Source organism: Mercenaria mercenaria, unplaced genomic scaffold (genome assembly GCF_021730395.1).
Source record: "Mercenaria mercenaria strain notata unplaced genomic scaffold, MADL_Memer_1 contig_4658, whole genome shotgun sequence".
Lineage (NCBI taxonomy): Eukaryota > Metazoa > Mollusca > Bivalvia > Venerida > Veneridae > Mercenaria > Mercenaria mercenaria.
Window position 1 is genome coordinate 12,479 of NW_026462902.1, and position 24,463 is coordinate 36,941.

The 24,463-nt window shown below is 32.8% G+C and overlaps 1 protein-coding gene across 1 annotated transcript in view; it reads left to right on the forward strand.

Annotated features, from left to right (window-relative positions):
• Positions 1-10,443: 10,443 nt before the first annotated feature.
• Positions 10,444-24,463, forward strand: part of LOC128554025 (uncharacterized) — a 40,024-nt gene continuing 26,004 nt past the window's right edge. Inside the window, exons 1-6 of the mRNA XM_053535235.1 lie at positions 10,444-11,500; positions 14,727-14,810; positions 18,939-18,986; positions 21,321-21,392; positions 21,994-22,071; positions 24,263-24,310. Coding sequence (XP_053391210.1) covers positions 11,392-11,500; positions 14,727-14,810; positions 18,939-18,986; positions 21,321-21,392; positions 21,994-22,071; positions 24,263-24,310 — 439 coding nt within the window. The 5' untranslated portion in view covers positions 10,444-11,391. The remainder of the gene's footprint in view (positions 11,501-14,726; positions 14,811-18,938; positions 18,987-21,320; positions 21,393-21,993; positions 22,072-24,262; positions 24,311-24,463) is intronic.

Consider the following 24,463-nt stretch of genomic DNA (forward strand, 5'->3'; position numbering starts at 1 on the left):
AAATGTTTGTGGCACATTTTGTATGTTCTATACAACGCATGGGATTTTTTGCCGCAGATATACAGGTCCCATGTTGCAAACTTGAGGTCAATGTCTAAATCCCATATTTCACAATGAGTTAATACTTTATGGGTAACGTCTAGAATCTTTATTAGGTCGAAATAAAAGAAAGCAACGCGGTCATTATCAATTTCTCTCGCTGATGAAGGGTCATAGGTTCGAATCCCGTTACCGAGTACAACTCTATATGAGAAAGTAGGCGGTCGTTTACGATCTTTGGGTTCTAGCACTGTCTTTCTCAGGAACGGTGTCCTGATATAACTCAAATGATGATGTGAAAACCGAACAAATGAGAAAATATATCCGTTTCATTTTGTAATGAACACATAATCTTTTTGCCCCGCGTAATAAAAATGCTACCTTTTTAAACGTTTTCGATGCTTTCTTTAACAACTAAAAATAATATTTGTAATTCATTAAAGTATGTTCATTTGCGGAGTTTTCGGCACAGTTTTTTCAGTAATACGACTGTTAAACGTAGATAATGATCGCCGTATGAATAGGTTTGCCCTCTTAACAGCAACGGACCTGTCAGTATTAAATCTTACGGTTATTGGTGCGACAATACATTAATGCATCAGGTGCATGCCGATATTAATTAAAGTCAAAGGCATGTGTTAAGGTGACTGAGGTCACAATTCTGTTTGAAGTTTTTTGCAAATCGTCTTCTTACGGATGTAAATTGATTTTCAACCAACATACTTGTACAAAATACATTAAACATTCAAATAAATATGAAGAAGATTAACACCGACACAAAATATAGAGCGCATTACTAGGGTTTTATTAAGACAACTTTGACACACCACAAATGTTCTTAATACCGCATATCGGTAATAAATCAGTTACTAGAACAGTAGTTAAAAAGACACTACAATATTTTAATCACTTTAAATGTGGATGTATTGTACGTGTCTGAAATAATCACTGCAGTTCTATGCAGAAATACTGTAAACTACTTGTGAAATTGAAAAATGCAAATTATCTTTTTGCAAGATTTCTCGCGACACTGTCACTTTTAAACACCGTCTTAATGTGCTGAAAGCACAATTCTGTAGGATTCAGATGTGGAGAATATGTTGGCAGAAATACATATTCCACGTGCATGGTATTTAGAAGGTTGCTAACAATATGTCCTGCGTGCCCGTGGTGGATAGGACAATTATCAAGTATTACAATGTAACCGGGTATTAATGCAAAATCTCAGTTGTTGTTTGTTGCATTTGTAGCTTGCAAGAAAAACTGAGTAAAAGTCTCTATATTGCTAGGTCCGTCCATGAGGTTAAAACATGCAACCATCTGCACCAATCATCAGGTTTAATGTCACATTTCGCGAGCGTCTCTGTTTGTTAACCTCAATAGCACGTTCACCACAAGGCGCGCGACCATATCGTGGATTACACATATCTGGCACAGCGAAACCACTTTCATCGAAGAATTTAAGACGCCGGTAATCGGCAGAATTGATGACTCGCAGAAACACATTTGCATATGCTAAGTTATCATCGTCAAATCTCGCTGCTGCTGGACGCACTAATCGTTTGCGTGTATCAAGTCTTTTTAACAGACGAGAACATTTCTTCTAACCATTGTTGAATGTCCCCTAAAGACAACGAAGGTGCCTCAGTTATAAGGTACTGAACGTATCTTTTGTGGTCCTCCCCTGTTTTCGTTACACGTCCACTGCCGTGTATTCGTCAGCTGTCTACACTTCCAGTTTGACAGAAACTTATCCATACTGATTTCACTGTGTTTTTGTGAATTCCAAGGCTACGACTTTCATTCGATAACGCTGTGCGAGGAAGAGTGCCGTTAATGTCACTTCCACCAAGTTCCTTAAGTTAATTTACAATAATTTGACTACTTTTTACCTCGTGGCATGATTACATAAGATGGCTGTGCGAGGAAGTGTGTCGTTAATGTCACTTCCACCAAGTTCTTTAAGTTTATTTACAATAATTTGACTACTTTTTACCTGGCGGCATGATTACATAAGATGGCTCTATAACGGATTTTGGCGCGTTTCGTCACTAGGCTGATTAACTGAAGGGCGGAGTCAGAATTTATCGTTTGAGATAAATGTGAATGTGACAGGCGAGTACAGTAACTGAATATTGGATTTTCAATGAGACATTATGTCTGTAAAGGGCAAACTCAATTGCAAAGCGTAGTAATTAACAAAAACGGATGCCTTAAGTTAGGCATAAATCAAGAATAAGTAACTTGTCAAATGTACACCTTTTCAAGAGTTGATCTAATGGCATGTAAATATTGTGATGTCACGATGAACGCTCGCTCCACAGTGACGTCATTTAAGTGATATTGTCTGTGTGATAAATGTGTAGACAAGCATATTTAAGAAAATGAGTTGAGATCACAGATATTTTTTTGTTTTTTAAGTCATGCAACATCAAAACTGGAATTGTAGTAAAATTCGATGTGAAAGGAAGCTGATGTAAAAGAAAAATAAAGTATCAAGCAAGTGATATCAGGCAGTTTGCAGTTTGCAGAGTAGTGGCATGATGAATTACTTTATAGATTAACTTATATCGCATGTACAAGTAGTTGCGCGGACAAATTGATTACCTGCCAATCTCGGTGATAATTGCTCGAGTACTGCATCTGACCTTTCTTTTTTTTTCTTTTTTTTTCAAATTTCGTCTACAACGCCGTCAAACCATCTAGTGATATCTTCACTTTAAACGAGAGTGCTACTTATTGTTTTTGTTTGTGTGTTTATATTTTAATCAAAATCGACACAATACTATGCGATACCTATAGATACTTATCCGTTTTATCTTTAGAAGCATAATAAACGAGTTCAAAATATATGGTTTGCTGCCCACGTGATGTATCATAAAATACTGTCGCGTCTCATTCAATATTTATGTCAATGCTTACAAAAGAAAGCCAATGTTTACAAAATAAATGTTGTAACAGTTTATAAAAATGCGTGAGAAAACTGCGAAAACTCGAATGTTCCTGTAAATCTGAAAACTAGAAACTTATCAACCATTTACTTTCATGTATATATATGAAATAGTGGCGTCATTTTGACTTTCGGCGATACTTTAAAAAAAAAAAATCACAATTCACAATGTGTGGGCTAGTCGCTTTAAGTGAAACGTAAAATATCATGCTCTTTATTGAATATTTTAATATGTAACGCATTTTAGCCTATTCTTATTAAAGATACGTTTCATATATGTATATCTAAAGCAGAACCTATCTCGTTTCTACATTATTTTTTCAAAACGTAAAATATCGTGCTCTTTATTGAAGACATGACATTTAATTATATGTAGGTGAAAATAATGAAGGAATATTTCCAGATGTACGTCCAGGCAAAAGACCTCAAGTTATTTCAGAAGGATATGAAAAGGGTAGGTAAATGCACAGCTGATAAGGATGCCCAGATTATGTTTTTGAATTTTAACCAAAAGTTATTTCTCATTTTATCAAATTATTTCATCCTGTTTTAAAACTTTGGAATGAAATGTGAAAGTCACATCATAATGTTTGAAAGAAAACCATGACTTTGCTACAGTTCAATAATCATTTTGTCATCCGTTCCACTAGTTAACTTACAGTCTAAATGTTTTTCCTTAGATTATTGACATCTACTTGCAGATACCTGTTCCTTTTTGTCTGACATCGCATAATGCTTAAACGTATATGAAAAGTTCAATCATATTAAATAACTTCAATTTCGAAGTTTTCTGCTGGCTAAGAGTACATTTACTTCGAAATCCGTGATTTTTTTGTCATTTGCAATTGTAGTGAAAAAATCAATATATACAAGCCATAAAGTCCAACATAACAAAATAACTTCATAAAAGTAAACATAAATATATAGACTACTAACTCGAACTGATACTTGCTTACTTCTCGTCAGAATCTCTTCAGTAACTGTAGAGTTATTGCTCTTTAATTGTGTTAAAGATTCATTAATCCCCACAAAATTTAATACGTTTTATCCATGGATGGATCTTCATGAAACTTATACATCTTTACAGATTAGACATTTTCCCCTTAAACTTGTAAAAAGTAAGAACAACATAATTTGTATATATCTGGAAATAAAATATCTTCCAAATATACTTTCCTCATTCAAAACACAATTTATTTAGCGAGGAGAATGCATTCACTGAATTTGCTTGTTATCTCACCATTTTGCGGCGAGGATTATGGATTTTGTTTTGTCTGTACACTTTCACCATAGGATAATGTAAGTATAAATACCACAGTTATATTACAAAAAATATGCAAAGGCAAACAAATAAATAAGTTCTTTGCCGTGTCCCGTAATTAACATGGGACATTTCTGGTATTGAAATGCTTCTGCAATTTTATTGAAAATAATTTTCGTAATAAACTTTCATACATGAACATTCCCAATGAATTATAAATGTGTTTAGATATTTAATGGGATTTGACATTGACGTTTAATAACGTTACGTCAGTAGTCTAACACTATTAAACATTATTGAAATGTTCTTCAAGTCATGCATCCGAGACATATGTGTCAAGTTCAGCTTGTGTGATCGCCAAATGCCTTTTCGGCCGTCCGACGTTGGCATAAGTATTTTCATTTTGAACACTTCAGAAATAACAAATACGGCACAATTCAATTTGGACTTGGTCGGAATTTTTTGTCTTAAGGAGGTAGGTTACCTTGTTACCAGGGTAAATTCAAATCAGTTGAACCGCAGCAAGTTCTTTTTGTATTTCATGTAATATGATGTTTTAACTGCTATAATCTCAATTTCGTTTATCTCTGTCCCTTCAAGTTTAATTTTTATTCAGGTTTGAAGAACATAACCATCCAAAAGTATTTTATATTAAAAAAAGAAGGAAAATACGGATATTAAACATTTTTCAGTGTATTCTAGTTTCACTGATATCCGTAGAAGTCTGCATAATTAATAAAACTACTAGTATGCGCGTTAGCTTTCTAATATAAGGTTAAAATGCATATGTCGCGGGGCTCGTGTTTACATGGTAACGCATTTTCTCTCAATTTAAACAACTATTTATAAAACGGGCTTTTTGATGGCTTCAGTGCCATTCTGTTAATGACCAGCATGGAATATTTGGGTAATATTATTAGAAAATACCAAGCACTTTACAGGGTACCCTACTTTACTCAAAGTTTAAAGTAACCATGGCAACATAGATGTTTAAAATAGCTTATATCTTGATTTTTGTCGTAATTTCTTATAAAAAATATTGAATAAAATTATCTTTCTCGTTAATTTACCATAAAAAGCCAAAGCCGTGTTTCTTAAATAGACCAATTTTACATTTAGATATATAGGTCATGCGTTTCGTTTCCATAGTAACATCAATTCAATTCAAGAAACCACAATCTTCTACTGAAATTTGAACAATTTTAGGGCTTAGTTTTAGTATATAAGCAACAAATTATTAACGAAAACTGAAAATATGTATTACAAATCAAACTGCAAGTCTTTTTATTTGAAAATGGCCGTAACAAGTAACCTTTCACCCAACTATATTCCAAATAACATTGGTTACCATAATCCATTTTCTTACATTCCGCATAACATTTCAATATACCTACATAAAAAAGCAAAATATTGATTATTATTCAGAGCAAAAGACTCATAAAATATTTCAGCAAATAATGTCTGTTTGAAATAAGTTTAAATAAAGAAAATGCACAAAATTACGTATTTTCAAAATAAAAGCTATTAATTTTGCGCGGTAACTGACACCTAACCTCATGACGTCAATGACGTCATTTTAAGGCAACATTGTTTTGAAGCGTTTCTGCGGCAATCTATTCATTATTTCTGCATTATTAAACCATAAAGCATCGGATCGGAGACAAGTTCATGATTTGTTTTCAGAAGAATGGATATACAAACACATTTAATTTGTCGTAAACGTAGTCGTAAATCGTCACGTTAGCGTCCGGTTGGACATGCGCACATACAAATATTAAGGTAACCTACCCCCTTAACAAAATAACGGGCGACATAAGTAATAGGTTTGAAGTGTGTTAAGTATGGTTTCCACATGTAGTATATATAATATCCTAGATTACACTATTTCTTCTTTTATAAAAAGAAATGTTTTGTCTCATTTTTATGAAGAACATTTGGCATATAGAGTGTAAAGAACGTTCTCCTATGATTAGATTTACTGCCTTTCCTTTTAACGTAGGCTGACTAAGTTTCAAACTTAACCTAGAATAGATAAAGACAAATATTCATGCTGTATATAAATCCGGTGAATGATATAGTCTCTATGGTGTTTACAAGGCTATTCAGGTTTTTTTACTTGATTATTTAGGCTTTCATCATGTTTCAAAATAAGCCAAAATTTGATAAAGACTAATATTCTGACCCAGTTTCATAAGATCAAACAGAAACTACTTCCTCTAGAGAGTTTAGAATATTTTATTTTCTATGACACAGCCTCATGATCCCGTTTTAATCCTAGATAATCCAATGCCACTGTACATCTACATTTTATTAAGTCAAATATTCTAAGCTGGTTTTATTTCAAAGGAAAAAAATATCATGGCCCCTAACGATGTTTTCCAAACCTCCACCTAATGTTGTTATTTTTTTACCCTAAATAATCTTATTTCAAACTTAATGTAGACTTTATAGAGATAAAGACAAATATTCTGACCAGGTCTGATACATTCTCCGGGAGAACTACGCTCCAACGTAAGACAAGTCTAAACGATAACACGTGACAACATCTCAACGACGATTGTTACAGAGTCGTTCCGTACGAAATTTATGATTAATTTATTCTGTGTAATAAAGCATTGATTTTACGTTTTTATAACTGAAAAGGTGAGTTTAATGTGAGAAAGCTATATTAGCTATTTGCAGCAATTTTGAAGATAAAACGAATTAGTTACAAATAAACTTATGTAAGCTGCATAAATGTTGCAAGGCCGCAACGATAAAAGAGATATGTGACAACGTCTCACATACAGTGTGGCAAAGTCTCAACATCATAATTACCACTTGAAATTGTAGCAAATTCGTATGTACATTTTCTATTTACGGCAAGATCATTTCTTGGACACGTTCACAAATGACTGGATGATGTCTGAGCAAGGTACAACAATTTAGTAAGTATGACAATTGTGTTTGTCGTTAAGAAGCTTAGCTATCATTTTACATTATAGTCTTACGCAGGCATGAACAGTGGTCTTTGAAATGGATGCATACAATGATATAATTATTCAATTTCAGCATGAATTAAAACGTAAAGTTAATGCTCTACAATAGAAACAAGTATCTTCAGGTGTTCCCTGTAGAAATACTTTCATTTGTTTAAAATACCATGGAATGTTGTAAGCATTGTCGGTGGCTCCTACACAAGTATATATATTACTCATGCATTCAGTTTCAAAAAGTGTATACATGTTATGCATTTCAATGTTTTCATTTTACGTTAGCTGTAGGTAGAGAACCTGAAACAAAAAGTATTTATTGTTTTAATATATGGAAGAACACAACAATTTTCTTATTCCATACTTTACTGCATTTCTTTTTCATTTCGTCCTTTTTAAACACGCGCATTTACTGAAAATTTCATTATTTTGCGTTGTTTTCAACTCCCCATTTCCTTTTTAAAGTCACGAAACTTGTGCATTAACTAAGAACCGCCATACTTATGCAATTTATTGCATTACATTTTTACTTTTCTTTTTCAAACTCAATTCATGGAAGTCTTGCAGGAACTCGAATTTCTTTTACTTTCGCGTATAACTGAATCGCACTTTTACTTTTTGTTCAATTGAAAGTAATGCAAAGTAAGCATTTATTTTAATATTAGTCAAATTTGCATTTTACTGCGTCTTTTTCTCCAAATACACAATAAAACTTGCCTTTCAACAATCTCATTAAATTATTATTTATTTCTTCCTTCCAATCTATATTCGCAGTGACTCAAGTATTTTTTTCGTGATCCCTCCGCTATTTTACTACGTCTGTTTAATTCCCTCGCTTCGCAACTAATTAGATCGTATGAATATACTGAAATTCCGTATAGTTTTACATTTTCCCATTACTTCTTGTGAAAAGATTTTGTTTTGTTGCAATATCATTTTTAAAATCTACTTATAGAGTTATTGTATGATCCGCAAGATCTCTAGTATGAATTTTACAAAAATCATTTCAAAGGGCATTGTATATTCTAATGCGCCCAAAGTAAGTTATCACGTGAAAGGCTTCCGAGGCCAATGGTCGCTGACTTCGAATTACTTGCCGTCTCAACCATGTGCTTTGGGTATGGGATTCTCAAGTAAGAAAGCCACCCAGTCGGCTTGCAGTAGGTCGTTTGCTCTACCAGTGTGCTAGTCCGTATATGAAAGAATATTCAGAGGGGCACATAGGGCTTTCCATCACCACGAAAATCTTAAAAGTCACCTTATTATCTTTAATTGTCTCGTAGTGACGTAAAACCCTTTATCAATGTTACTAAATGGGCTCAAAATAGCTTATACATTCACATGTATTAAATAGTACGTGTTCACGTAAGAACACATTATATCTGATACATGCGTACGCCGTTAATCAATACTGTATAGATAATCCGGATCGTGAGGCATTACTTCTAGAACTTTGCACAGAAATTAGCTATTAAACACTCATGTTTTCGTTAGCATGTGCAGGCGTATCACTCATTTTGTTTGCACGTATTACGTGGGAATTTTTTAGGAACCTGAGACGTCATAACTCACCCGCCCGATGCTCGGTTGCCCTCAGGACGGACATTTCTACCCGCCGATTCGTAAACATATGACTGAAATTTTTCTTGCATATCATATACATATAAGCGTTTTATTCTGACAGATTATTTTTATTGGATACCGTTTTTACAAATAATAGAATAAATAAAGCAAATAGAAAGACTTTATTTGCAGCGCTCTTTCTTAAAGAGTATGTACACACAGTGTGGGAAATTAACGTGCGTAATCGGAAGTGACGTTATGACGTTTCATTGAAGCACAACAACAAAGTTCCACTTTAGTTTTATCGTGTGTAGCGTAACGGTCTGTTCTTACCGGAAAAAGAAACGTATTTTGGACCAAGAAATATACTTCATGTATAAGGAACGGAGAGAGACTATAAAGGTACCTGATCTATTTTTAGTTCACATAAACAATACCATCTATAATCAATACATATAGCGCTGGTTGTCATTAATAGCACGAGAGTCATCTGGCATGGGGTGTACCAGATGGGGTTTTCCGGCATGTGTAAAGTCAAAGGAAACGCCAGTCCGGTGTGCAAGAAATATTTTTCCATATATTGACGTTCTGGTTTCATATCGGGTGCGTGTCGTCACTTGTGACGTAAGTTTCATGGATGTCGTCACGTTTAAAAGTTCTTTAGCGACGACATTTTCAGTTCTACTCAGGCAAAAGAACAAATTTACATCATTGATCTTATGATTATACGTGTAGTATGTGTATGTTATAAAAAGATTATTAGATTTGCATCGTTTGCATAGAGAAATATGCATTCGTTCTTCCTAAAGTCGCGCAATATGTCTGCTGCAGAACGCATGCATATTTCTCGATACAAATCTAATAACCTACAATTACTGGCTCACTTTATGTTGGAAAGTTGCGTCCTGTGCTTCAAAAGGATCCTTTCACAGGCTTTATTATAATTAAGATGTGCGCACGCGATAGTATAAGTCAACTCTGCGCAACCGCTTACATGTTGCTTTTATTTTGACTAAGATATCTTGGGGAATCCGTTTAATGGAAAAACAGAATCAAAATAAATTACTTCACACTTTGAACAAAATCTAAATTTCCAATCACATTTAGACTTGCTGGCAATTTTACTCGAATATAAGTAATGTGTTTAGCCGCAAGACTTCGACGAGTGTCAGTAACGCTTGCCTGTGTCTTCGTTTAGAGTTTGTAACATCATCGGTTAGAGTAAGATAAATAGTGCGTGTTTATGATAAAGCAGTTGCAAAAATATATTTCTAAGATTAAAACTGGCATTACATTTAATTGATCGTTGACTGTCTATAACTATTGCTTTTGAAAATGTGTAATATATTTATTTTCTGAAAAATAGCAATATACTTCTATTTAATCAATAACAGACGAACGTTTTTTAAAATCGAAATGTTTTAATCAATTTATGCGATTACTTATAGAATCTAAATACATGTTAATGCAAAAAGACAAGTGAATGTAATCAAAATATTATATATGAAGATCATAGCAGCCGTGTTATACTGAGCGATTCCGTAAGCAGCCGCTGTTGAGATGTTGTTACATGATATCGTTGAGACATGACTTACGTTGGAACGTAGTTCTCCCGGAGTGATACAGTTCTAATTGAAATCAAGTTCTAGAGAGTATTTATAATATGACATAGTCACGTAATAACCTAGCGTCAAACTCTGTCGATATTTTCTCAACATAATATGACTAATTTACTTTACGATTTTTGCGACATGTGTAATACAAAGTCTCTCTGACGGACAGACAGATTGACGAACAGAAAAATCCTACCGCGTATTGGTTCACGATAGGCCTTCTACTTATAATAAAGATAATAGTGTTTAGATGGTCGCCGTGAAAAAATCGATCGTCTTGGGTGTTCAGATTCCGCTTTGTCTTAATTCTCAAATGTCTAATATAATGATTAACGACACCCAATTCGTATGAATATTCAAACCATAACATGTCTATTTCAGGCGTATAATCTTTACATATTATGCTCATGGCAGATTTTTTTCATCTTATTTTTGCGAAACATGACATATTGTAATTATGTTTGGAGAGGCATATAATATCGTTCTCTTTATTTAAGATTTCATGGAAGAATATAAAACAAATGAAGGTGAACAAGACATGTATCTTACAATGATATCTAGACCTGCTAGTCCAAGACGTAAGTAAATTTAAAACTGGTAAGTATACACAGACCATGAATTTAAATTTGTACCAAATGCTGTTTCGGCAATGCCACAAAATATTTAAGATTTATATAGAAGTCACACGATAATAAATGCAAGGGAAAACAGTAATATTCTATTTAACAATACTCTACCTGTCCATCTGTCATATTCGAATCGCCCAACCTTTTCACTTACACTATAAGAAAACTAACATCACTTTGCAGATAGTTCCTTTCTTTTTTGTATGGCATCGCCTAATTTCGATATTCTAAACAGAAGTGATTAGCTAAAGACTTGAAGTATATTCAACAACTCCAAAAACGACGATTGCAGTTCAAAACTGTGTTAAACAGGAATCATGTCAGCTATGAAAAATATCTATTAATAAAAAGTAAAATGTGATATACCATGCTCTTTATTTTATATTTTCAATTTTATGTAGGTGAAAAATATGAAAGAATATATCCAGATGTACGACCAGGCAAAAGATCTCCAGTTATTTTAGGATATGAAAAGGGTAGGTAAAACACAACTGATAAGAATGCCCAGATAATGATTTGAATTTTTTACCTGAAGTTGTTTTCTCAATTTATCGAGTCATTTCACCCTGTTTTGAAACTTTGGAATAAAATATGGAAGTCACATCATAATGTATAAAAGAAAAACAATAATTTGCTACAATTCAATAACCTCTTTATAATCGATCGTATATCGTCCCACTATTTAAGTTACAGTCCAAATGCGTTTCGTTAGATTATTGACATCTATTTTTAGAGACCTGGTCCTTTTGTTTCTGACATCGTCTAATGTAGATATCCTTCAACAGATTTGAATATTCAATAACCTTAGTTCTAACTTTTCTGCACGCAAAGACAATACAAGGAGTACATTTTCTTCTCTGACATTTTGTCATCTGAAATTGAAGCAAAAATGTGAATAAATATAAGCCATAAAGTCAAACATAACAAAGTAACCTCATAAAATTAAACACAAATATAAATTACCAAAGTGCGGTAATACATTCGTATTTTTATATGAATCTCTTCAGAAACTGTAGTATAGAGTTATTGCATTTTCATTGTATTAAAGACTCATTCATCCCCGGAAAATAAAATGCATATTCATGAAACTTAAACATCACTACAAAGCAGAACTTTAAAACTGAGTTTGTAAAAATTATAGGAACAGCATAATTTGTGTATATCTGGAAATAAAATATCTTCCAAAATATATTCCCCTCATTCACAAAACGACTTATTTAGCCAGACTGAATTTGCTTGTTACTGTCTGCCCGCCTTTCAGTCTGAGATCATTTAATTTATAAATATGACCAAAGATGTGTGCTCTAAAATCATTACACCTTATTGAAATGTTCTTCAACATTAAAGCATCGAAGACAAATGTGTCAAAGTCAGCTAGTGTGATCGCCATATGCATCTTCCGTCTTCGGTCGTCGTCCGACGTAAGCAGTTACGCTTTGAACACTCAAGAAAGAACAGTTAATGCCAATTTGTATTGATACTTTGTCGCATTTTTCGTCTTAACAAAATGAAAGATTACATAGGTAACAGGTTTGGGGAGAGTTAAACTTGTGCGTTTTTACAATATTGTATATCCTATATAACGATATTTCTACACTTATAAAGAGAAGTGTTCTGCCTCTGTTTCATGTAGTAGATATAACATCTAGAGTGGAAAGAACGTTTTCCTATGATTAAACTTACTGCCTTTCCTTTTAAGTTTAGTTGACTAAGTTTCTAACTTGATTTAGAATTGATAGAGGCGAATATTATAACTGAGTTTCAAATGAATCGGGTGAACAATAAAGCCTTTAAGGTGTTTACAATTCTATTCTGTTATTTAGCTTCATGATTTAGATTTTCACCCTGTTTCAAAGTTAACCTATATTAGATAAAAGTAAATATTCTGACTCAGTTTTGTAAGATCTAGCAGATAATTTATCCTCTAGAGTGTTAAGATTGTTTTATTGTGTATGGCACAACCCCATGATCCCGCTTTTTGATCCCGGATTATCCAATGCCAATCTATTTGAAGATTTTATAGTGGCAAATATTCTAATCTTGTCTTATACAGTTCTAATTGAAAACAGTCTACAGCGTAAACAATATTTTAAATGATAGTTCATGGTCATATAATGACATACATGTAGTATTAAAATTTTTCGAAATGTTCTCATCATAACATTCTGACTAATTTTTATGAAGAACTTCCACCAGTGAAATTGTGAACGACGGGCGATGATGGAGGCAACCACAATTACAGCTCACTTTTTGCACAGATATTCATATAATAAAATCGTAGGTGCGCAGCTACTATTGGTGAATAACATTCCACACAATTGCATGACGGTCGTTCAATGTCTCTCATTACTTTTTGTGATATGTTTGTTTCTATTTTCTCTGACGGACAAACGAATTGACGAACAGACAAATCCAAATTTACATCCTGTCCCGCGAATTGATGGCAAAAGAGCAGAGCTTTTCCACTTTTATTTGTAAAAGAATAGGAACAACATAATTTGTGTATATACGGAAATAAAATATTTTCCAAACTATACTCCCCTCATTCACGAAGCAACAGTTTTAGCGAGGAATATAAATTCACTGCATTTGCTTGTCACCAAATTGCGGTGGGGGTATGGACTTGGTTTAGTCTATCTGTCCGTCTGTCAGTCTAAGAACATTTAATTTATACATATGACCAAAAGTTTATGGCCTAACATCATATCACCTTATTGAAATGTTCTTCAACATTAAAAGTCATGCGTCTGAAACAAATAAGTCGTATCGGTGCGACTTTAAACCCAACGAAATACATAAAAACTAACCTGGTTTTATAATGATCGAAAATAAATCATGGCTTCTAGGGTGTTAATGATGTTTTTACAAACTTTCACCTAATGATATTAATTTTTGACCCTAAATAATCTAGTTTCAAACTTGATATAGAAATTATAGAGATAAAAACAGACATTCTAACCAGGTCTTATACAGTTCTAGTTTAAAAAAGTCAGAGTGTTTTTTTAAAATATGACATAGTCACTTAATGACCTAGTGCCAAACTTTGTCGAAATTTTCTGATAACATTCTGACAAACTATAATTACGATCGGACCGAAATTGCAACCTCTAGAGAGCTAAAGTGAATTTGTGACTGACGGACGACGACGGAGGCAACCACAATAGCTCACTTTGAACTCAGATATACATGTACTAAAACACAAGGAGCGCAACTCCTAATGTTGATAAACATTAATTCCCACACAATTTCATCACTGTCGTTCAATGTTTTATAAATATTGTTTGTGATATAATATAATGTAATACAAATTTTTCTCCCACGGACAGACGGACTGACGAACAAACAAAGCCAAATCTACATCCCCTACCGCATAGTGGTGTCATGATAGGCCAGCCATATTACCGTTCACGCATTTTCCTACCGCACTTTTAAAATAATGTTAAGAATGTTGAGTTTGTCCACGTGAAAAAATCAACCGTCTTAGGCGTTCACGCTCAACTCGTCTTAATTCGCAAATGTCTGATATTATCATTAACGACACCTAAGAATTATGCATATTCAAACCCTAACATGTCTACTACAGACTTGTATTCTTTATATGTTATGCTCAAGGCATTTATTCATTTTTATGTAATTGTTTTGAAACATGGTATATCATTATTAAATTTCTTGAAGCATACAATATCGTGCTCTTTATTGAAGATTTGATGGAAAAAGATAAAACAGATGAAGATATGGCGGACCCTTTCTGTAAACATATGATATTTAGATCTGCTGGGCAAAGACGTAAGTTAATTTATAACTGATAAGAATGCTCAGATCCATAACTTTAAATTTGTACCAAATGCTGTTTCGGCAATGCATCAATTCATATATCCATATTTTAAAAGTCACAACATAAAAATGGAAGGAAAAAACAGTAATATGCTATTTTACATTACTCTATTTGTCCATCGGTCAAACGTGAATCGCCCCTCTATTAAACTTACATTCTAAAAACACTGACATCACTTTGCAGATAGCTGTTCCGTTTTATCTGACGTTCTGAAACATATATGATAAGTCTAGGAATATAAGATGGAATACGCATAATTTTAAGTTCTTGGGTTCCGTTTCGACTTTTTGTTTAAGATAAAATTCATCATATTCCTTATATAATGCGTGTTTTTCATTTTTAATATTCTGTAACGTTTTTCTCTGTAATCATTGACGTCCTTTTTATATTAATCATGATATCACGTCCGTCCGTCTTTTCTTAAATTGCACTATTCATTCAACAAATATCGATTTTTGTGACAGGTTATATTTTCATTTTAAAAATGCCTTTAAAATAGTGTATAAATTGTGGAGAAATTCTTAACGTTAAAAATAGATATTTACGTTAAAGTGACGTCAAACGACAAATATGACGTAGAGTTTTGTAAAATAATGGTTTGCTTTAACCTTGTCTTAATTAAAACCCAAACGATAGAATTTGAGAAGAAAACTGACATGATGATGAAAACTTTATTTTCTGTCTGTTTTAGGGTCACCGAATTTGTTCTCGCTTAAAAATACATTACGCTACCCTTATCCCCAAATTACAACATAGTTTAGTTTACGTGTTTTTCTTCTATAAATCTTTTCAAATCTTAGGATTTTACACTCTTATTCACTACAGACATGAAACGAATCATGGTCAGTGAGAAAGAGGGTTTTCTTTTCAAAAGAGGTCTTTATAACTGTAAAACTGGCGACGTCAGTGCGAAATGGTTTCAATGCAGAATGTTTTACATACGCCAATGCGACAAATTTGAGTAGAAAAAAAGATAAAGTTATTTTTGGAGAATCGTTTTAAAGATACATGTATTTTCTATATAATAATGATTTTTTTACATCTTATTCTAAATACAAATAAACAAGTTTTCCGTTGTAATACACTTCTAAAATAAAGAATTGCATCTGTAACAGTATGTATGTATATTTAGTTAGAAATTATCACACTTGAAACAGTATTATTGTAAACTATCATAGTTCAGTATAATACAATAAGTTCAAATATTTAAAAGTTTGAGATTTCAGACATATGACCATAGACTTAGCCTCCCCGCCACGGGAGTAACGGTTGTTTGAATCTTGTTTTTCATGTTATTATCCCTAACCCTCCCTAAACACGCATGCATATCCAAAGGGCATATATTTTTGCTATTTCGTTTCTTACTTCTCGAGCCTAGTAACATCTGACCATAAGATTAGTTGCGATGGGCTTGCCCTGTTAATTACCTGCTCCGCGAAAATGTTCACATATATTGACGGCAGAGTATAGTTGTAAAGGTCAGAGTTAATATTTCATTCTTTTGAAATTTTACTCCACAGGCGCTATTTGAAATAAATCATAACTTCTATAATTTCGGTAATCATGATATAAGAGATACAATGCTTAAGCTAGTTACATATACGTGTTAGCGTATCCTTATAAACTTCCGAAGAGTGTACTACTAAGTTGTTTGAAAATTGTTACATTCTAAATTTTGACACCTCAGACGCGTTTTAAAATAAAAAAGCGAAACCTTACACATATATACGTACTCGCACAAATCCTGATATTTCGTAAATACTAAAGCATTGTTGCAAGTTTTAGCCACTGTTCCTCCGCATAAAGTAGCGATTCTTGAGTCGCACATATAGATAATGGCAACATAGAATTACACTTGTTTAACATTCAACCGCTGTTGAATTACAGCGAGTCTCACTCACAACCGCTGTTGTCTTTCTTTCTTTCGTTATTCTTTTACCCCACCCACAGAGCTCAGTAGAAGGGGCGCAGATCTATGATTCATGAGTTCGATCCCAGGGTAGGGAGTGACGACTTGGTAAAAGGCACGCGTCCGAAATCACTCCTCCTCCTCTGATTTATGTGTCTATACACACATATCTTGATAGATAAAACCTCTTTGCAAAGGATGGTGTTTCTATCTAGCCAAGTTGCTAACTAAATCAACCTTTTCAGTGCAACTGCCTCTGATAACAAATGTACTCTGTTCCCCCGCTGTTATTCACAGAGGATGCACTTTATTCGAAGTCGGGGTGTCCGACTATTCTCTAAACAATGCAAGTATTTCCCAAACGTAAAAATTGTAGCAGATGAATAAATTAAAAATGCTTACTCGAACATGATGATATAATTACCTAAGGGCTTTTTAAATATTCTTAATAAGTTGTTTTATATTTATTTTCCTCTATGCTATTACATGCATAAAATTTAGCCTCTAAATTTCGAAGAAAAATGAAAATAAAAATAAATCTCAACAATATGAATTATTTGAAATACTAAGGATTAATTTTACATTTTTTGAAAGAAAAAAAGTAACAATTTTGCGTCAATAGTCTTGATCTGTGGTCTAGTTTATGCCATCAACACAGGTTTTGTAATTTTTCAGACATTTCATGCACTTTTTTCACCAAAGTACGATACAAGCGCAGGAGGAGAACAATTTATACAACTGTATTTTGTCGGAAAATTTGAATCTGAAAATAGCCATGTAAAGAGCTTGGTGTAAAGGTAAGAAAAATCTGTTGTGACGTCATGTAGAAGTAATTTCGTTTGCTTGGAAAATGGATTTTTCTCAAAATATAAGAACATTAGACCTTTTGACAGTATGGCATAACATTTTAAGATGTTGCATTATTATATACCTATAATCCTCAAGTAACTTCAAAACTTCTTTATGTAACCATTTCTACGCACAGATAATACTTCACGGAAAAAGCGGTATGTGATGGAATAATGTACAGGCAATTGTTAAAATCAAAAGGTTGAGATAATTCAAAAAAAGGATTTTAATTATATTCTGTCGTTATTTTTATTAATTTTTGTAATTCCGGGCAATGGTAATAAGGTGTCGATTTTGTCGCATTTTCTTAAATAGAATATAATCTAAATATTAAAATCTGAGTTCTACACTGAAATGATTTCACCGAAGGTAACAGCGTTTTAAAGGTATTTTGATTTAATTGTACTAAGAAAACAGAGTAGTAGATTTATCGAAATCGAAAAAAGATGAGATACTGGAATGATACTAAATTGCGCTATCTTGTGATTTGGGAGTAGGGGTAGCATAATGTAATATTACGCGAAAATGAATTCGGTGACCCCATAATTTAATCAGTTAATACACAGAAAATAAAGTTTTCATCATCATATTAGTTTTTTTTTCTAAAATTCTACCGTTTGGGTTACATGAGACAAGATTTAAGCAAAAATTTTAGTCAAAACTCAACGTCATATGTGTCGATCTGACGTCACTTTAACGTAAATATCGACTTTAAGTTTAAAATAATCTCCACAAACTTTACACCATCTTAAAGTTATTCTTAACAGAAAATATGACAAATAACTAACAACTTTATTCTTGTAGAATGAACAACACGATTTACGAAAACCGTCTTACGGACGTAAAATCGCTGTTCATCAAAAATGGACGTAAATGCAGAGAAAAAAGTCCAGAAATATAAAAAAATAAATGAGATACGAATTATCTGAGGAATATATTGAATTTTGTATTAAACGTAATGTCGAAACGGAACCCACCTTAATCATATTCAATAATTTCAACAACAACGTTTGCTGTTCAAAACTATATTGTTTAACTTACGTGCTGTAATAGTCAAGATTCATATGTAACATATGTCAGCATTATCAGATACTCCGCCTTACATATATGTATATTTAAAGCAGAACCTATCTTTGAACGTTATATACGTAGTAGCTATTTTCATTCTAGAAAGGAATCCTGTCATCTATGATATATATAATTATTAAGTAAAAATAAATATTATGATTAAGTAAATCGTAAATTATCTTGCTCTTTTTTGAGTAGTTTCCATTATATGTAGGTGAAAAATTTGAAAGAAAATATTCGGAACTTCTTTCAGTGCATAGATTTCCAGTTACTTCAGAAGGATATGATCATGATGATAAGCGTAAGTAAATACACAACTGATAAGGATGCCAAAATTATGATTTAAATTTTTTTACCAGATGTTATTTTCTCAATTTAACGTAAATATTTCACCCTTTTTTAAGCTTTTAAATGAATTGTTTAAGTCATATCATGATGTACAAAAGAAAACAATTAATTTGCTACAATTTATTAACCTTTGTGTCATCGTGCATCGTATCACTGCTTAACTTACAGTCCGAATGCCTTTCCTTAGATTTTTGACATCTTCTTGCCCAGACTTGTTCCTTTTGTGTTTGGCATAGTCTTATGTAGATATACTTCAACGGATATGAAAACTTAAATTATATCCAATAACTTCAATTTCGACATTTTCTGCAGGCTAAGACGATACAAGGAGTGCATTTTCTTCTGTGATTTTTTTGTCATCTGAAATTAAAGTAAAATTATAAATATACATAAGGCATAAAGTCCAACATAACAAAATAACTCCATGAAATTAAACACAAATATAAATAAAAAAATACGGTGATACATTTGTACACTTATCAGAATTTCTTTAGTAACTGCAGAGTTATTGTTCTTTAATTGTTCCACAGATTCATTAATCCCCACGAAATAAAATACATGTTATCCATGGATGGATTTTCATGAAACTTATACATCACTACAGAGCAGATTTTCCCGTTGAGTCTGAAAAAGTAATAGTAACAACATAATTTGTGTATATACGGAAATAAAATATCTTCCAAGCTATACTCCCCTCATTCACAAAACGACTCATTTGGCGAGGAATATAAATTCACTTAATTTGCTTTTTACATCAACATTTTGCGGATGAGTTATAGCTTTAGCGAGGAATATATGTTCACTGCATTTGCTTGTCACCAATTTGCAGTGAGGGTATGAACTTGTTTTTTTTTATCTGACTGTCTTTCAGTCTGAGAACATTTAGTTTATACATATGACCAAACGTTTGTGGTGTGACACCATTACACCTTATTGAAATTTTCAAAAGTCATGCATCAAAGACAAATTTGTAAAGTTCAGCTAGTGTGAACGCCAAATGCATCTTCCGTCGTCGTCGTCCGACGTAAGCATTTTCACTTTGAACACTCAAGAGATAGCAATTTAGGTCCAATTGTATTGGGACATTGTCTTTTTTTTGTCTTAAAAAATAACGGACTTCATAGACAATAGGTTTGAAAAGCGTTAACGTCGTTTAGAGAAATGTTCTGCCTCTGTTTCATGTAGTAGATATGGCATCTAGAATGGAAAGAACGTTTTCCTGTGATTAAATTTACTGCCCTTCCTTTTAAATGTAGATGACTCAGTTTCAAACTTGAAGTAGAATTGATAAAGGCCAATATTATGACTGTGTTTCATATGACATAGGTGAGCAATATAGTCTCTAGGGTGTTTACGTGGCTATTCTGTATTTTGGCTTCATGATCTAGAGTTTCACTCTGTTTCAAAGTTAACTTACATTTGATAAAGGTAAATGTTCTGACTCAGTTTTGTAAGATCCAGCATAAAATTTATCCTCTAGAATGTCAATAATGTTTTATTTTGTATGACATAATCCAATTATCCCTTTTTTGATCCCGGATTATCCAATGCCAATCTATATGAAGATTTTATAAAGGCAAATATTCTAATCTGGTCTTATGCAGTTCTACAGTGTAAACAAGTTTTTAAAGGTATTTCATAGTCATATAACGACATAGTATCAAACTTTGTCGAAATGTTCTCATCATGACATTCCGACTAACTGTCATTACGATTGGAGTAAAATTGCATCCTCTATAGTGTTAAACATTAACTTTTTGAACGACGAACGACGATGGAGGTAACCACAATAGCTCAGTTTTTATTTAGATATACATGTACTAAAGTCTTAGGCGCGCAACTCCTAATGTTGAATAACATTCTACAGAATTTCCTGACGGTCGTTCAGTGTCTTTTAATACATTTTATGATATGTGTAATACAAATATTCTCTGACGGACAAACGGATTGACGAACAGGCGAAGCCAAAATTGCAGCCCTCTATCGCGTATTTGTGGCATGTTAGGCCAAGCATATCAACGTTCTCACATTTTCATATCGCACATAAAAATTATAAGAATGTTGGGATGGTCACTTTGAAAACAAAGATCGTCCTAGGGGTTCACACTCAATTCGTCTTAATTCGCAAATGTGTAATACTATGATTAGCATCACCCAATAAGTTTGCCTATTCAAATTTATATATTATGTTCATGACAGTTATTCCTTTTTTTATGCTATTGTTGCGAAACAAAACATGTTATAATTAAGTTTCGTAAAGCGTACAATATCGTGCTTTTTATTGAAGATATGATGGATTTATATAGAACTGAAGAAGACGGGGGCATTGTTAAAATGCTTTGTAGAGCTATTCAAAGACGTAAGTAAATCTATAAAAGGTAAGGATGCACAGACCATGAATTTAAATTTGTACCAAATGTTGTTTCGGCGATAAAACAATTCATTTAACACTATTTATTATTACTAAAAGCCATACCAAATTAAATGGAAGAAAGATGGTAATATGCTATTTCACAGTACTCTATACGTGAATCGCCCAACATTCACACTTACACCATAAGGAAACTGACATCACTTTGCAGATAGCTGTTCTTTTTTTGTCTGACATCGCCTACTTTTGACATTCTTAAACAGAAGTGATTATTTTAAAGACTTTAATTTTAGTCAACAACTTCAATAACGTCGTTCGCAGTTCCAAACTGTGTTGTTTAACTTGCGTGCTGTGATAGTTCAGATTGATATGCATGATATTTCAGCATATTCTTATAATCAAAGATACTCTAACTTAATTATATGTATATTTAAAGCAGAACCTATCTATTGTATATAATATAAAGCTTTATACGTAAAATGCGTATTTTCATTCTAAACAGGAAGGAATCCTGTCGGATATAATATGTATTTATTAAATAGAACGTAAAATATCATATTCTTTATTGAATATTTTCCATTATATGTAGGAGAAAAATACAAAAGATTATATCCAGATGTACGACCAGGCAAGAGATCTCCAGTTATTTCAGAAGGATATGAAAAGGGTAGGTAAATACACAAGTGTTAAGAATGCCCAGATTATGATTTGAAATTTTTAACTAAAGTTGTTTTCTCAATTTATCGAATCATTTCATTCTGTTTAAAAAAAATTGGAATAAAATGTTGAAGTCCCATCATAATGTATGAAAGAAAAACAATAATTTGCTTCAATTAAATAACCTTTATTGTCACTGTGTTTTGGCCCATTATTTAACTTACAGTCCAAATGCGTTTCTTTAGATTGTTGACATCCACTTGTAGAGACCTGTTTCTTTTGTGTCAGACATCATTTTACGTATTATTCTTCAACTGATATGAAAGGTTAAATCATATTCAATAACTTCAAATCTAATGTTTTCTGCAGGCTAAAACTTAAGGAGTACATTTTCTTCTGTGACGTTTTGTCATCTGAAATTGAAGTAAAATATAAATATATATAAGATATAAACTACTACTACACGAAATAAGATACATGTTATCCATGGATGGACTTTCATGAAACTTATACATCCCTTCTGAGCAGACGTTTTCCTCTTAGTTATTAAAATTAATAGGAAACAACATACCTTGTATATATCTGGAAATAAAATATCTTCCTAAATATACTCCCCTAATTCTCTAAACGACCTATTTAGCGAGGGGATTTGCTTGTTACATCAACATTTTGCGGCTGGAGTTAGGGGTTTGATTTTGTCTGTCTGTACGTCTTTTAGTCCGAGAATATTTGATTTATAGTTATGACAAAAAGTTTGTGGTCTAACACCATTACACCTTATTCTTATGTTCTTCAACATTAAAAGTCAAATGTGTCAAGTTCAGCTAGAGAGATCGCAAAATGCATCTTCCGTCGTCGTCGTCCGACGTAAGCAGTTTCACTTTCAACTCTCAAGAGTTAACAATTAAGGCCCAATTGTTGTCGAAATTTTTGTCTTCACAAAATGACGGAATACATAGAATATAGGTTTGAAGAGAAGAGAGTAACGTACTTTTTCTATTATATTCTATATCCTAGATAATACTGTTTTATGTTTATATAGAGAAATGTTCTGCCTCTATTTTATGTAGTAAATATGGCTTTTAGAGTGGAAAGAACGTTTTCTATGACTTAATTTGCTGCCCTTTCTTTTAATGTTAGCTGACTTAGGTTCACACTTGACGTAGATTTGATAAAGGCCAATATTATAACTGGGTTTCATATGAATCAGGTGAACAATTTAGTCTCTAGGGTGTTTACAAGGCTATTCGGTTTTTTAGCTTAATGATCTAAATTTTCACCCTGTTTCAAAAATAACCTACATTTGATAAAAGCAAATATTCTAACCTAGTTTTATAAGATAAAATATATCCTCTAGAGTGTAAGAATATTTTATTTTCTCTGACACAGCCCCATGATCCCGTTTTTGATCCCGGATTATCTAATGCCAATCCTCATGAAAATTCTAAAAAATCAAATATTATGACTTGGTCTTATACATTCTAGCTGCAAAAAGTCTAGGATGTAAACAAGTTTTTTTTATTATATTTCATTGTCATGAAATGACGTAGTGTCAAATTTTGTCGAAATTTTCTCAACATCACATTCTGATTAATTGTCATTACGATCGGTCTAGAGTTACAACGTCTAGAGTGTTTAACATTGAATTTGTGAACGACGGACGGCAACTGCAATAGCTCACTTTTTGCTCAGATTTACATATACTAAAACCTTGGGTGCGCAGCTCCTAATGATGAATAACATTCCAACACAATTTAATGACGTTCGTTCAATATCGTTTAATACTCTTTTTATGATATATGTAATGCAAATTTTCTCTGACAGACAGACGTATTAACGAACAGACGAAGCCAAATATACATTCCCTACTAGTATTGATGGCATGATAGTCCAAGCATATCACCGTTCACGCATTTTCCTACCACACATGATAATTAAAAGAAATTTGAGCTTGTCCCCGTGAAAACATTGATCATCTTAGGTGTTCACACTCCACTTCATCCTCATTCGCAAATGTCTAATATTATAATTAACGTCATCCAGTACGTATGCATGTTCATACCATTACATGTCTATTATAGACGTGTATTCTTTATATATTATGCTCATGGCAGTTATTCCTATTTTATGTAATTTTAATATAACATTACTTGTGATCGTTATATTTCGTGAAGCGTACAATATCGTGTTCTTTATTGAAGATTTGATCGAAGAAGATAGAACAGATGAAGATAAAGTTTACCCTCATAGTAAGTTTATGATATCTAGATCTGCTTGGCAAAGACGTAAGTAAATTTATAACTGGTAAGGATGTTCAGGTAATGACTTTAAATTTGTACTAAATACTGTTTTAGCGATGCATTAATTCATTTATCACTTCTTTAAAAATAAAAGTCACACAA